At 43.4% G+C, this 15,853-nt stretch overlaps 1 protein-coding gene across 1 annotated transcript in view; it reads left to right on the top strand.

Moving 5' to 3' along the window:
- LOC115319483 (Down syndrome cell adhesion molecule homolog) overlaps nt 1-15,853 on the top strand; it is a 194,265-nt gene that overhangs the window by 102,359 nt on the left and 76,053 nt on the right. The window contains exons 3-7 of the mRNA XM_040213140.1: nt 917-1,201; nt 8,074-8,343; nt 9,598-9,894; nt 13,741-13,851; nt 14,776-14,937. Coding sequence (XP_040069074.1) covers nt 917-1,201; nt 8,074-8,343; nt 9,598-9,894; nt 13,741-13,851; nt 14,776-14,937 — 1,125 coding nt within the window. The remainder of the gene's footprint in view (nt 1-916; nt 1,202-8,073; nt 8,344-9,597; nt 9,895-13,740; nt 13,852-14,775; nt 14,938-15,853) is intronic.

The raw sequence follows: 15,853 nt of genomic DNA, 5'->3' as shown, positions 1-15,853 counted from the left end.
TCTTTTTGTGTGAAACGCGAGGTGCGGCATTTTCCTGGGGCACCTTGATATAGCAGCCAAATAGGTTGTGGCCTCAGCCGATAAAAGGCGAGATGAATATCACAAAGCAAGATGAACACATAGTTCTAAACATATTTCGTGTAAAAGAAATCGTTTCTGCTGAGATACCTAGCAAAAACATCAACTGCCCTTTTAATACCTTTCAAGACATTCACTTTCCGCGCAGCGTAAAATCCAAAATGAACTCTCACACACCGAAAGATTGACCACCTTATTTTCTCAGTATATTTATTTATTGTGGGTGGGATTTCACGGTACCTTCGGGCTAGGGCCGCAAAGAGTAGCCCCACATAAGCCATCCATGTCGCTTAAAATTACTGTTGCAGTTTCTTTAACTTTATCTAAAATCTCCAAAAACTATCCCGTTCTTCAAAAATTCAACACCACGCAAAACGATATCGTCTAAGCTTCCTGATCCTCCATCTAAAACCCAGAAAGTTGCAAATTCGAATCGTAACCATCGCCATTTACATCTGCTTACCACTCTGCCTCGTTTCACCGTACAGACAAAACCTACAGACATAGATGCAGAACTTAAAAGCGTAAGATTACGGCGCCTGCACAATGATTAATTGTCTTCGCATGGTGATATCACGGGTGCAAAATGATGACGATCTCGCACAGCTTGATTAGACACGTAGCATCGACTGCACTCGGACCTAGGGTGAAGTGAAGTATACGCGACAAAATGGCGGCGAACAAATGAGAGTTGGGTAATCGCTTTCTAAATAAAAAGAAACAGGGCTCAGACAGGGTGTGCACGCTGTTTTTTGTATGATGTACCATCCCGCCTTCCCGTCTCCTCGGACTGTCCAAACTTAATTGTATATTCGTCATATTTGCCTTTCCTCCGCAGAGACCCACACAAACGTACCGCCCCGGATGGCGCACTCGAGGCAGCGGGTGACGGCTACCATCGGCGACACAGCGTCCCTACCGTGCGCCGCACAGGGATCCCCGCCGCCCCAGTATCGCTGGTACCGCGACGACGGCAGCCCCGTGTTCCTGGACCAGCGGACGAGCCAGGTGGACGGGGTGCTCGTAGTGCGCAAGGCGACGCTCCGAGACGCCGGCAAGTTCACCTGCGTCGCCAACAACAGTGCCGGCGACGACAGGGCGTCCAGCGAACTCGTCATCACGGGTGAGTGGGCATCTAAACTCCATCTCATGAGTTGCGCGCAGCAGAGGCAAAAGCACACGCGCGAGCGCGTGCGGGTTTCAATATTGCCTTATTTTCAAGCACACTCGCGATAGGAAAGCAAATGTGAAAGCCATGTGCCCACGCCTATGCCTTTACTTTGCCTTTGCTGCAGATTAACTTATGAGATAGAGTTTGTACAATCAATTGATCAATCAATATTCTTTATTGAACTCAATGCATATTAAAGGTTACTGAAAGACCATCTGAGCTCATAGCCAATTTAGCTAGTTTGGGACATTTTAATAAATCATTCCAATCACAGGCACTGTTATTGAAAACAGTAAATAAATAAAGGATAATTCAAAATAAACGGTTCACATAATAAATTAACGTAATCATATTACAACAACGACGAAAAATAATTATGTGATAAAGCAAATGAATGTCAGGATGAGCCGAGACATCCTATTTAGAAATATATATGGTGCATCAATTTAAAGAACTGGTAAAGTTCTCTGAATTCATGGCTGAAGATCGCAAAGTATTCCAGATTTTAGCACCGCGGAATTTCAAAAGTCGCTAGGCACATACGTTACCAGTTTGAAAGTCTTTTACAGATCGTTCTTCTTCTCCACTACGTCCTCCGAAACGAGGACGCCGCTACTGTGCATGCGCGCCGCTGGGCTTGCCAGCAATTTCAGATCAGCTAGTGGGTACCGGAGTGCGTTGCTGGACAGTGGAAACGATTTACGAAAACTTCTTTTTAGACAGTTTTAGCAGTATCAATTTGATGACCTGAACTCTAACTTGTCTATTTAAGCACTGTTGTGCTGAAGGCACCAGACAAAAAGCTTTCACAAGGTAGCTTTGACTGACTCTGGTGCCCCTGCACTTGCAGGGAATGGTAATAAAAAGAAAACCAGTATACAATATAATTTTTCTGAACAAAACATGCGCGTACATCTTTTTTGTTAAACAATGAATATCAATGCGATCTATATTAAACTTTTTTAAGTAATCTAGGTAGGTAATGGGCAACTGACTGCAGTGCGTAAAGCCTACATGTGGGCACTCCATTCTAAACCAATTTGCAATACGGTCTGCGAAAAAATAAAGCGTGTAAATGTTATCGAAAAAATAAGTGATCATAAAAGGGTGGTAATCTAATCCGACATACAAACTCAGCACCCCCGTCATCAGTTCAAGGAAATCTACGACTATTCTAAGACAAAGACAGCCGCAATTGAGTCAGCCATGCGGATATATTTGGGCGAGTTTGAGCGGTCTTTCCACTAACAGTCTGTCGAAGGAAACTGAACTGCTTTCAAAATCGAATCAATTCTATTCCTTTGTTAAAAGAATCAAAATTCCGAACAACCATCGCCGTCTGTGGTTTTCGCAAAAAAGTAAGCCTCTTCTTAATAAAAAGACGGGTTTGTACACAGCAGCTATGTAAAGGAACGATAATGTGTCCTGGAATTTGAATAATCTCCATTCATCGATGTGTACCTTTGAAATAAAAAAAAAAGTCTAAATCAACATTTTACTGTTAAGGTTTAAAAGATAATTTCAAGTCGAATCCCGAGAAGTTTTGGAGTTCTATAAATCCGCTGAAGTCAAGTCATTCTACTTCTGGCTTCGCGGGTTCAAGAGGAAGTTTGTTTTCCAATCTTGAAACTGCTAACAACTTTAGTAGCTTTTTCAGTGAAGCCTTTACTCATTAATTCTTTCCCTCAGCTACCTGTGAATTCACTCATGACCACGCTTTCTTAGAAAATAACACTATATCTTCACGTGGTGTTAGCAAATTTATCGAAGGCCTCCCTTATCGTTCATCACCAGGAAAAGATGGCATTGAGTCTAAGTTGTTAAAACTTATACAGCCCTGCTCCAGTGGCATTCTAGCTTTGTTGTATCAGCGGACTCTTGGTGAAGGTTGTTTTCCGAGTGAGTGGAAACGTGCAAAGGTCATTCCTGTCCATTAATGTGGCGATGCGTAATGTTTAGATAACTACCGACCCATATAATTAATGAGCGTCCCATGTAAAATTTTGAAGCATATTATTTATAGTCATATAATCAACTTTGTATCGGAGAATAACATTGTTTTCGATGGTTGACATGGCTTCCGATAGGGCAAGTCGTGCGAAACTCAACTTTTCGAACTAGTAACCGATCTTCATGGAAATTTTCATTTGCTTAAGCAGACTGATATATCATTTTTAAACCTTTCCAAAGGCTTTGACTGTGAGCCCCGCAAGCGGTTAATACATAAACTTGAAAATGTCAATATTGACCCCTCACTCATACTTTGGATTAGATCATTTCTTACGAATTAACTTCAATCGGTTTCAATTTCTGATCATTTATCAAACAGCACAGAGGTTACGTCCGGCGTACCGCAGGACTCGGTATTAGGACCAGTTCTTTTCATTTTATATATAAATTACCTCCCTGCGAACATTTCTTCTTCCATAAGACTTTTCGCAGTCGATTGCGCCTTGTATAGGAAGGGAGCTAAAGCTGACGACTCTCGTACCTTGCAAGACGATTTGACCTCAATTGTTTCATGGTGTTACAAATGGCAGATGCTTATTAACATAGATAAAACCAAATTTATGAATGTGACGACATCGAAAACTATAATCAATTGCAACTACACAATCAAGGGTGTCTCTTTCGAAAAAGTAAATAAATATAAGTACTTGGGCGTTTTTATTTCCGATACTCTTTCTTGGCAGGACCATATTGACTATGCTGTGGGCAAGGCAAGTCGTTACTTGGGGTTTCTTAGACGCGAACTGTTTCTAGCATCTCCTGAAACTGGCCTGGTAGCTTTTAAATCTTTTGTAAAGTCGCAGCTGGAGTATGTGAGCATCAGGTGGGCTCCTCCTCAGGTTTATCTGAAAACTAAATTAAAGAGCATTCAAAACAAGGGGGTGCGCTTCATCTTCCATGACAATTTAACTCAAGCGAGCGTTTCGGCACTGAAAAAAGAGCCCATTTACCTCTATTATAAACCAGGCGTAGGGTGCCCAGTCTCGCGTTCCTTCACAATATGTATTACTATAATGTTTCCCTCAAAGAACGATTATTCTTCTAGCCCATCGCATTTTTGATAGACATGATCATGCTCACAAACTTCGCTCACCTCAGTGTGGTACTAACCAATTTCGCAACTCCCCGTTACAGCGTGCTATTTCAGAATGGAACTCTTTCCCTCAGTGTATAGTTGAAATTGCAGATAAAGCAAATTTCATATCTTCATGTGAAATATTATTCCACATTATCCCGGAATGAATCTTCTGTGCAAACTTTTTTCTTTTTTTAAAAAAGTTTTTTTTAGCTAGACATAGGTATTGTATTAACTAATCGTGGTATACTTCTCTTAAATTCCTACGACTTATGCCTCGTATGTATTATCTTGTATTGTACTGTCTTCGCTTTTGTAACTCCCCCCTCTTACAATGCCCGAACGGGCGCTTTGAAGTATCTTAAAGGACAACTCCGCTCAATTCCGAAAAATTTAAGTTTAAATGTGATTCCATTTCACAGAGCCCTTCTAAACAACTCTACGTCTTCGGATTCGCGAAATGTGGAATATTATTTCTGTAATCTTAATTTAAACATTAACTGATACCGAAACCGAAACTTCGGTTGCGTGAGGCAACGTTAGTCTCGTGTCGTCAAAGTCATGGCCACGTCACGTCGAACCGCGAGGTACAGGACACGCGACGCGGGCAGGTCGCTTCGCATGGCATGGAAAGTGATAGCCCGGGGGAAAGGGGGAGGGGAAAAGACGAAAGAGGAGAGGGAGAGCGGAGAAACAGACCGATAAGCGCGCAGGGCAGCAAAAACCCAGCGCATCCGCGTTACGGTGATCACGTGGACGCCGTTGAGCCAACACCGGGAGGAGAAACTCATGACGTCATCGTTCGATTTCGCTCTGAGAAGTAAAAACAAACAAAACGTGAGAATGACGTAGACGTGCCTCTGACGTAGTGGCTCAGCGTTGGCCGCTCCAACACTGTCGCATTGACTGCGCTGACGATTGCGCCTCACGTCGCACGCTAGAGTTGGCAGATTTTCGCGACTTGGCTCATTTGAAAGTTTGCTGGCCAGTTTATTAAATATATAGACGGAATTAGATCGTAATATTTGACATGGGGTCCTTCTAGATGGTACTAAAGAGGGATGCATAGTTTTCTAAATATCAAAATTGAAGCGGAGTTGCCCTTTAAATGAATAAAAATAAATAAATAATTACGAAGATGAGGCATATTCCAGAACTCAATGTTGCAGGATGCATGCACGAAGGCGCAGGAAAAATGTATGGTATCGTTATCGAATGTATCGTAACGCTATGCGAATACCTTATATAATTACCGCAGAATGCCGTAATTTCCAAACTCTAGTCCACAACTGGTGAAAATTCCGCAGAGGCGAATTTCGGCAAGAAAAAGAGTATTTTTCTCAGGTAGTCTTCCCACTGTGCATAGTCCGCACCTTGTGCATTCTCCACACGTAAGACAATTCTTCTGTCCAGCGGGGCTTGAAGAATAACACTTCATTAGTGCACAAAAAGTACATGTCATAAAGAAATTATGAACGTAATCTGTCATTCGGGAAATCCGTCACATCTCCCCATATTGAAAGACATTGAAATGCATAGCTATGTCGCACATGCACACAGTCCCCAGCGCGTAAACCTCCATTTTACCCTTTACTTTTACCTTTTACTTTTAACTTTTACTCCTATATTTTACTTTTAGATTTTCATTTTAAGTTCTACTTTTGAGGTTTTTAACTTTTAGTTTTACTTTTAACTTCTACTTGTAACTTTCAGTTTTAGCTTTTACTTCTACATTTTACGTTTATTTTTACTTTTAGCTTTATATTTTGTCATTTACTTTTAGCTTTGACTTTTTACTTTGCCTTTTTGCTTCAGTTTTTGTTTTAACTTTTACTTTTAATTTGTACTTTTAGCTTTTACTTTTAACTTTTAACTCTTACTTTAATTTTTCTACTTTCACCTTTTACTTCTAACTTGCACTTTTAGGTTTTAACTTTTACGTTTACTTTTACAACTTTTACTGTTATCTTTTACTTTTAAGTTTCACTTTTACATCTTTTACATGTAGCTTTTGCTTTAAGTTTTCACTTTTAACTTCTACCTCTACCTTTTACTTTTACTTTTATCTATTATTTTTAACTTCTACACATGTATAGCCCTTGGACTATGTAGTTCTCAAAATACAGTAGACCCTTAAAAAAGTTTCTCAAGCAACATTGATGACCGCCATACCTGAGCCATCGCTTCCTGTGCGAAGCGGGTGATTAGATCTGAGCTCACGCCCTGTCCAATGAATGTCCAAACGCCAAGCCATTAACTGGCACAGGCGGCCATAGCATTAACTGTGAAACTTCGGAGCTTTTGTATTCGGGAAAAGTATTGAGTACTTAATGTTTTATGTCCTCTAACACCAAATAGAAGGACGGTGTAAAGAATATAATATAATGAAATAAAATAGAACAATGGTGTAAAAAGTGTAAGATAGAGTTAAACGTAAAAAAATATGTCCCCCATATTAATTTTCCCCGTAAAAGGAAAACGAATATTGAAACGCCCCAGACCCAGGCAAGTTACCATATGGTAGCTTTTTGTCTGGAGGCCCGCCAGAGTAAATTTTTTGGAAATAAAGATTTAATTTCATTTCAACTGAATAAAGAAACAATAGGGCAAATAGTTTAATACCTGGCGTCACGCTATCAGTTGACTGCCTTGGTCTTGGAATGCGCACTTATTGGCCATGTTGTTTTGAAGGTCGGCAGAACGCTTGGACATTTAAACCAAAATTTAAATAAGTCAACTAAAGCTATCAAAAAGCACGCCTATCTCTCGTATCTACGCCCAGTTTTAAAGAACGCCTGAACCGTCTGGGATCCCATACACGGTATGACCGTTTTGCGAGTGTGAGTGTACATTGGCATCAAGACGACGAACTTCGCGGGTGGAGTTTTTTACAATATACGTATATCAAAATATAACCGGCATTATTAGCTCATCTTACTTATTACCTACGAATTATAACTCCAAAAGAAATGACCACATTTATAAGATAAGAGAATATCGCGCTATGACTGAATTGGGTCAAGACGCTTTTTTTGTTAAAACTCTTACGAAGGAGAGTACTTTGCACAGCGAGTTTCTGTGCGCAACGAATTCCAAAATCTTTTTTTTTCAGGTTTATTCACCCTGTGCGATAATGCCGGATGGTGCTGCAGGACCACGACAATTAAAAAAAAAGTATAAAAAATAAGACTGGTCATTGGCAATGCCGGACAAACCGGCCGAACGGAACGGCTTTCTACGCAACAGGTTTTCCTCGCGGAATGTTGTTGTTAGAACGTTCTTTATTGCCCTACTATATATAATATATGTGTATATATATATATATACCATACACACATATAATGCACCATTGTCGTCTGCATCGGTGCGGGCCTAAGGATCTGCCGTTGCCGTCATGGCGGTCTGGGTGGTTGTTGGTCCCAGCGCCTTCGGCTGCTGCAGAGTCGTCCACCGGGGCCGTCGTTGTCGTAGATGAACTCCGCCAGCTTTGTCCACAGCAGGGAGACGATCGTCTTGTCACGACTGGTGGGTAGAATCCAATCGACATACGTCGTCGGACGGATCTCGTCTGGGAGTTCCTTCAGTTTCGTTTTCCGAAGGCTAGCTGGTGACATTTCTCGGCGTGACGTCTCAAATAATAGGTCCGTCCAACGTAAACAAGGAAAGTGCCAGTATTCCTTTAGTAAAGTATGAGAAATTAAAGATGACTATTCCCTCCGTATTTCTTTTTCTCTCGCAGAGCCGCTGACGGCCACCATCCAGCCACCCCGACAGCAAGTGCACGTGGGCCAGACAGCCATCATTAAGTGTGCAGTGTCCGGACACCCCGTGGCGGCCATCGTGTGGAGATTCAATCAGCGTCCGCTGCCCATCAGTGACCGCGTCAGCGTCCCGTCGGCAGACACGGTGCACATCCGCTCGGTGAAGAAGGAGGACAAGGGCATGTACCAGTGCTTCGTTCACAACGAGGTGGACGCGGTCCAGGCGGGGTTCGAACTCTCCCTTGCCGGTAAGTTGGCACGCTGTATACATTCACCGGGGTCTGTTAACGGCACAGAGCTACTATCGGCTATGGTCAAGAAGTCCTCAAGCACGAAACTCGCTGACGGACCCTGCCGAAGAATTCATTATACAGCAGAGCTCCCAAGATAAACAGGGCCTAAAGGAATACATGCGCGGCAGACGAGTGCTTAAAAACCAGGGTGGAGAATGAAAATCAAAATGATTTAAATCGTGATTTATATCAGACCGGTTTTACTATGATGATATAAATCAAACCGTTTCCGCAAACATATTTCGAACTATTTTAACGCTTTTTTTTTTTGTTTGAGGCATGCTTTCTATCTGCATTTGGTATCTTCTTAAATCAAGTAATCTTCAAGCAGGTAAAATGTGTATCATGCTGAACACGAGCACAAGGCAGGGCTCGGAAGGTTGAGCGTTCTTTGTGACCAACCACTTGGCTCGTCAATCATGTAACATCCTACTGCAAGTAACTCAATAAATAAATGAAAAAGCAATGTCCTATTCCAAGAAAATCAGAACGCAAAAGAAAGCAAATAAATCTTTTCAGAAACTGGAAATATTAAGTTCGGATTTTTTACTACATGGCAGTATTAATTCAATAAAAAGTTGGAAATTAAACTACTTTAAATTTACAGTAATTCTTTCTTTCGTATTGTTTGCAGTGATCGGGCGGATAACTATGTCATTTTTAAAAACGCATCAAGTGATTAAGAAGCAATATTCCATAGCTACCGTGATTTAAGTCAAATTATTTCGACTTAATTCATTTTTTTTCCAGAACACTGATTGTTTTATATGTTAAGAACTAGGGGGTTTGTCTAATCATAATGAGATTCCTCGGTTCGCAGTTGGTTTATAAATGGTCTTACCGAATGATACTGCAGTATGCTATGATTTCCACTTATAATAAGGAGACTGAATTTGTACATGTCCTGTAAGGTATAGGTTTCGACAACTTAAAAGCGACAAGGAATGATAATTTTTATTATGTTCGTTGGTTTGCAGTAGGCGCTTGAATGTCGTACTTATCAAATTATCTAGCGGCTTTATGCGGTATTTAGTGATAACAGAATTATTGAAGCTACCCAAGCCAATATTGCCCAAGCCCTGTCAGAATGTACCAGATTATTGTCATCGGCAGCTTAAGAACGAGTCTAGATTGCTCCTGTCATTCTTAAGCTACCGTCCATCCATCCAAGAAGCTCATAGTGACTGTCAACCGTCCACGCTCCCGCAGAGGACCTTCCGGAGTTCCAGGATACCTTCCGACCAGAGACCGTGCATCCGGGCACACGGTTCTCGCTCAAGTGCTCGGCGTCTGGCAACCCGCTGCCGCAGATCACGTGGTCTCTCGATGAATCGGCCGTGCCCGAAACACATCGTGTCCGTTTCGGCGACTACGTCACGCAGGCGGGCGTTGTCGTCAGCTACCTCAACTTCTCCGTGGTTCAGGTGGAAGACGGTGGCGACTACAGGTGCACAGCCAACAACGGAGTCGGCACGGTTCTTCACACGGCCAGAATCAACGTGCCAGGTGAGGTGGCAACGAGGGTATTTTCTTTACCCGAATTAAGGGATTACAGGACACAAACGGTTAACAACACTCCGTGGATGAAACAAGCTTGAACATATTCGCCGTTTTTTGTTTAGCAACAAACTCAGTGACGCCGTCTATTGGGTAGGCCCTGGCACACTTCCGGTCCGTGTATAATTCTTAATTTTTTTACGCGTCATTATTTTATGATAAGCGTGAATTAAGTATGGCAGTGCTTTAAGCGGCCATTTGCTAAGGATAGTACGTACTATAGATTTGACCTCGCATATACAACAATACCCGTCGTCTATTTCAAAACCGGAAGTATTTAAGGACTATTTGCACACTGGAGCCACCATGTTTCAACTCACGTGAAAAAAAAAGAGCGAATAAACAAGTTATCAAAAAACAAAGTTGGGGCTCCGATAAACGCTGTGAAGGTGGTTCGACAGCGAAGACGTGGTATCACCAAGAAGGAGTGCCCACTGCACTATATTTCTTTTTATGGCAGACGCCACCAGGTGGTGCTCCAGTCTATGACGTCCCAGAAAACTTCCGGTTTATAAAAAGAAATGAACAAAGGCTGCCTTAAGACCGCTGCTTGAAATGTAGATGAAACGTTTAACCACCAATTCCCCAGGTGAACGCCAAAGAAACGAAGGAGTACGAGTTCTGTTAAAATGGTTGGAGTGTTCTTGAGAACCAACTCTCCTCCACCAAGATGTAATATTGTGCCGAATTCCCTCGTTGAATCTCCAACTTTTTTATCCGTGTAACATTTATGCTTTCTAACTCGGGGGACATACGTAAGCTCAACAGGCTTGCGAAGACGGTGTGACAGGAAGTCGCTTGGGACGCAAGCGGCCGTTCATGCTTTTAAACAACAAAAGGGTATATACCAAATGAGTGACGAAAGAAAAAAAAATGAAAGCCGCTTACAGCTCCCTCTAACGCCGAATTAGAGCGCAGCTCTTGAAATGGAGGAGGGAAGGGTACTGAGGGTCACGTGTTCTCGGGGAGGGGGGGGGGGGTCACGTGACCTGGGGAGTCACGTGACCTCGGGGAAAGGGGGGGGGGGGGGGGGAACGTGACCTCACGGTTACGCCGACGCCGCTCAAGCCGGAAACGGGCGCCTAAGAGCTGCGCTCTAAAATAAATGCACTGTACCAAAACTTTTTTCATAGATGAAAGACTTCGTACGGGGGCTGCCGTTGCCGCGGCAGCTTATGCAACCGCAATCTTCACCGCGAAACGCATGCCGGGAGCGCAACGTGCTTCGCTTTGTTAGCGGGGCTAGTGACCGGTCTCCCCACTTCGTACGCTGCCGCTGCCGCGGCAGCCTATGCAACCGCAGCCTTTACAGAAAAACGCATGCGGGGAGTGCTACGTGCTTTGCATTGTTCGCGCGCGCCTTACCATCTATCATGTAGTTTTTACACTTTTTTTGTTATTTTCGAATTGGAAGAAATGTCAAAACCACGTGATAAATAATAAGCCGCGCGCGATCGCTGATAAGGCGCGCGCGATGGTTTTCTGGCGACTATTGTGTCGACTACTGCTTTGTCGACGGACACAAAAAAAGAACGACCAACGAGTCATACGCAGCTTCGCTGTAAAAAGCTAACGTACTGCACACAGCTGTACTATGCCCATATTCAAACTGACCCCATGCATGTCGTGATAAAGCGACTATCTCAAATGTATCCCTAACAATACTTAGCAGTATATTGCTTAGATGCGCTTTCGTTCACCATAACACGTCTTAATTTATGACGATCATGAAAATCTGTTGAACATTCTGAAGTCACTTCCTCGGATAATTGAACACCGCATATGTGGTCGATTTCTCTACAGATATTTCGCGAAAATCGGCAATGAATGAACTCTATTAGAGAGGATAGAAAAATGAAAGCCGTTTATAACTCCCTGTAACGCCGGATTAGAGCGCAGTTTTTGAGGAGGAGGATGGAAGGGTACTGAGGGATAGGATGGGAGGGTACTGAGAAATAGGTGGCTCCCTGAGGTCACGTGACCTCGGAGGGGTCACGTGACATCAGGTCGTCACGCGACCTGAGGAGGGCCACGTGACCTCAGAAGGGTCACGTGACCTAAGGGGGCCACGTGACCTCGGGAAAACCCTCATAACCCTCGTCAGGGTAACCCTCATGACCCTCGTGAGGGTAACCCTCATGACCCTCGTGAGGGTAACCCTCGTGACCCTCGTGAGGGTAACCATACGGACCCTTGTGTGGTAACCCTCGTGACCCTCGTGAGGGTAACCATCGTGACACTCGTGAGGGTAACCCTCGTGAGGGTAACCCTTGTAACCCTTGTGAGGGTAACTCTCGTGACCCTCGCGAGGGTAACTCTCATAACCCTCGTGACCCTCGTGAGGGTAACCCTTTTCAGGGTAACTAATCCTCGTAACCCTCACGATGGTTACGAGGGTTACGCGCAGTTGCGCCGACGGCGACGCCGACGCCGACGACAACGGCGACGCCGCTCAAGCCGGAAACGCGCGCCTAAGAGCTGCGCTCCGAAAATGAACGCAACAACTACATAAGAAAAACAGCCTGGAGTCACACACCACACAATGTTCGCCTCTTTCCTTCTAGGTTAGTGGATAGGTCGTTACCGAACTAGGGCATTTGCGTACTTTTACATTCCTGTGAAAAAGCAAAATTTCCGTTCTATGTGTCACGCCTTTGTACGTATACTTCGCCCCTACATCTATACTTCGTTTCACCTTAAGTCCGGTAGAAGTCAAAGGTTAGAAGGTACGCGAGCAAAAATGCAGTGACTAAAGGTGCCATGACAAAACAAATTCTCTACGTGTGTTTGGTTGAGCCATTGATGACATACGTACAGAGAAACGGCGAGCGCAGTGACGTCGGGCTTTTTGGCGTTGTTTGATAAATTCTATCGAATCCTAGCTTCAGGTGCGCTCTAATCTACCACGAGGCAATGTACTATAGCACTGCTATATCCAAGAAGGAATGCGCTTGTCTTTCTGGACAGTCGCTCAACAATATAATCTGCCTATTCCTCATTAGACATATCTTCCATCCCGGAGGTGTGTTCAAAGAGTCGGAATTCACGTTAATGCCGTATGGTTTAGGAAGTTGCATTTTTCTCAAGTAAAATTTTATCAATTTGTCGAGGTAAAAATATATTATCCTTATTTTTTTCATTTTCTTTTTATTTCGCAATAACTTATCAACACAACCGTTAACAAGGCAAGAGGGTGCTGGAGACCTGGGAACAAGTGAAAAATTTCGGTTGGCTTTTTTTTCGTAATGACCAGAAGAACAGCACAAATGAACACTGCGCGACTCTAAGTGAGAACACGACATCGAGGTGTTTTCAAAGGTTACTGCAAAATAGAGTTCACGGGCACCACGTATTACTGCTTAGGTTATTGCCCCAAATAAGCACTTCCCACCACACTGAGCGTTTTAGTGACAACATTTCGATAGTACAAGTTCAAGAAAAAACAACGTCGATCGCTTGTTTGTGCTAACCATGTTAGCACAACTGAACAAGATCTATGAAAGTACAAAGGTCAAACCAACCTGTGAATACCCTTGTGATGTATGTTTTTTGTTGTTGTTTGTTATGTTTCAAGGCATACATAAAAGGGGAATTTTCACGTAATGTAAAATCATGACTGTCACAAGCCAAACAAGGCAACACAAAAAATACCAAGTAAGCACCGCAGTGTATATTTGGGATGCCAGGCTTTCCCTTTGAGTTTAAGCACCACCCGCCAGCGCACACGCGTGTTTAAGTTCTTGACTTTGTTTATGGGCAGAATTTTCTCATCTATACTAACCTCCCCTGTTCTAGGACGACCTGTGGTGAGACCTATGCGAAACTTGACGGTTGTCGCCGGGGAAATCATCAAGTTAAGATGTCCGGTGGCCGGGTACCCCCTTGAATCCATCAACTGGGAACGAGGTGAGCTCTGTAGAATATAAGAAAGAAGAAAATCCCCAGAAAGCCAATAATATGGGCATAATTCTACATGTTATGCGGCTTCCCCTATTTCCCTTCGGCACATTAAACTTCCAACAATGTGAATAGCACAAGCAAAGAACATGTCCTGCTCTGTAAAAATTGATTTATAACTTAGCACTCTAATGTTGAGATTTTAAATAGGCATCGAACTCACTCTTCAGAACATTTTTTTTTTTTTAAATATCTGGATATGACATGAATTTCACGGAAAAAAAATAACATTCACTCCAAAAACGTTTTTGCGAAATATTTACGCTGCGACATTATTGGAGGTTAGAAAACAAAACATTTCTATAGTCAGTTACAGGTTAAAAAAGTTTTCGAGGAAAAAGAGGGCAGGTGAGGAGGAAGCGAACGGAATGCTTGAGAGGAGAGGAGGAAACCTCCTCCTTTCTTCAGCATTCCGTCTGCTTCCCCCTCCTCAGCCAGAACACTTTTCTTAACCTGTGACTGACTAACTATATAGGTAGTTCGGGGTTGACTACTCTAAATAGAGGCGTGTTTCGAAATCTAAACTGAGTGTCGGAATGTAAATACTGCTCAATTTGTTTTGTGACAAAAAGGGGGGAAGGGGGGGGAGGACTAGTTTAATTTATAACATACGCGTCCTATTTATGAACTTCATTTTCTTTTGAATATTTACGCTTTTTCAAAGTCACCTGAAAAATTTAGCAGCTTTTTGTTACCCAACTTATATCTGGATTAGTCCAAAGTTCGATTAAAAGATAAGTAAAACGCCACCGTATTTAAACGCATTTCTGCCGGCTTAAATTGCTTATTTCTTATAAAATATTGGACACGCATTACTTTTCATAACGTTTTCCGGAAACCTGCAGCGCTTTTAATTGTGCGTGGTCCTCCCAGAGGGAGTCCGCCTGCCGTACAACCACCGGCAGAAGGTGCACGACAACGGCACCCTGGAGGTGCACCACGTGGAGAGGGCCACTGACGAGGGACCGTACAGCTGTGTCGCCAAGGACAGAGAGGGACACAGCGCCCAGAACACCATCTACATCACCGTCAAAGGTGACCATCCCACCCTACTCATTTTCTTCCCTATATGTGACCGATCACTCCCTTCACAATTTCTGCCACAAATAGCTCCCATCGGCAGCGCCTTTCACACACCCGTCCAGCCTCTCCATTCACTAATTTTCGTCCTCCACGTCCCTTCGCTTCCTCACTTCGCTCATTTCCTGCACTCGAGTTCCCCACCATCTCTCTTCGCTTGCACTCGTCAGTCACCCTACTCACTTCACGCTACTCTCTTCGCTAACTTTTGTCTTAAGCTCCTTTCAATTTCCTTATTTATTTGCTTGTTCCAATTTCTTTTACTGGCACCTTTTATTCGCTTTTTCCTCGAGCTCCTGTCAGCCACCCCGTTCAGACACGCTCTACTCCATCTAGTGACATTAAAGGGGCACTGAAACATCAAAATCATATTTTTTTTTATTATCCGAAACGATTGAAAACGATGCCGGGACATTACCTTCAAAATTTGAAATTTGGGAATTCAGTATTTGTGAAGTAAAAAAACAATTTCCAAATGCCGAATTCGAAGTTCCCGCGCGATCGGCGCCGGTGCCTTGACGTCAAAAATCGCGGAGACCTGAGAGTCCCCTTTCCTGTCACCACTCCCTGCTGTTGCCATGGCGACCCAAAGCGAGGAGGAAAGGAGTGAGCGGTGGCGTTGCGGCGGACCGGTTTTGAGCGGTGTCGCCTGTTTTCCGTTGGAGGATACAAATCCAGGAGACGGCACCACAACGAACTCCCGATTTTTGGTATTTCAAAAAGAAGGGCCGTAGTGCGTTCGCAATTGCGTTAAAAAACATGTTTTACGATTGCCGTTATTAAATGTTATAGAGATGTCACCTACGAAGCTTCAAAATTTCCTGATTTTTGACGTCACCGATCAAAAGAAGCGAGGAGGCGAGAGGCGGGA

Source organism: Ixodes scapularis, unplaced genomic scaffold (genome assembly GCF_016920785.2).
Source record: "Ixodes scapularis isolate PalLabHiFi unplaced genomic scaffold, ASM1692078v2 PGA_scaffold7__128_contigs__length_106722199, whole genome shotgun sequence".
Classification (NCBI taxonomy): domain Eukaryota; kingdom Metazoa; phylum Arthropoda; class Arachnida; order Ixodida; family Ixodidae; genus Ixodes; species Ixodes scapularis.
The sequence above is the reverse complement of the archived record's forward strand: the minus strand, read 5'-3'. Positions and strand labels throughout refer to the sequence as shown.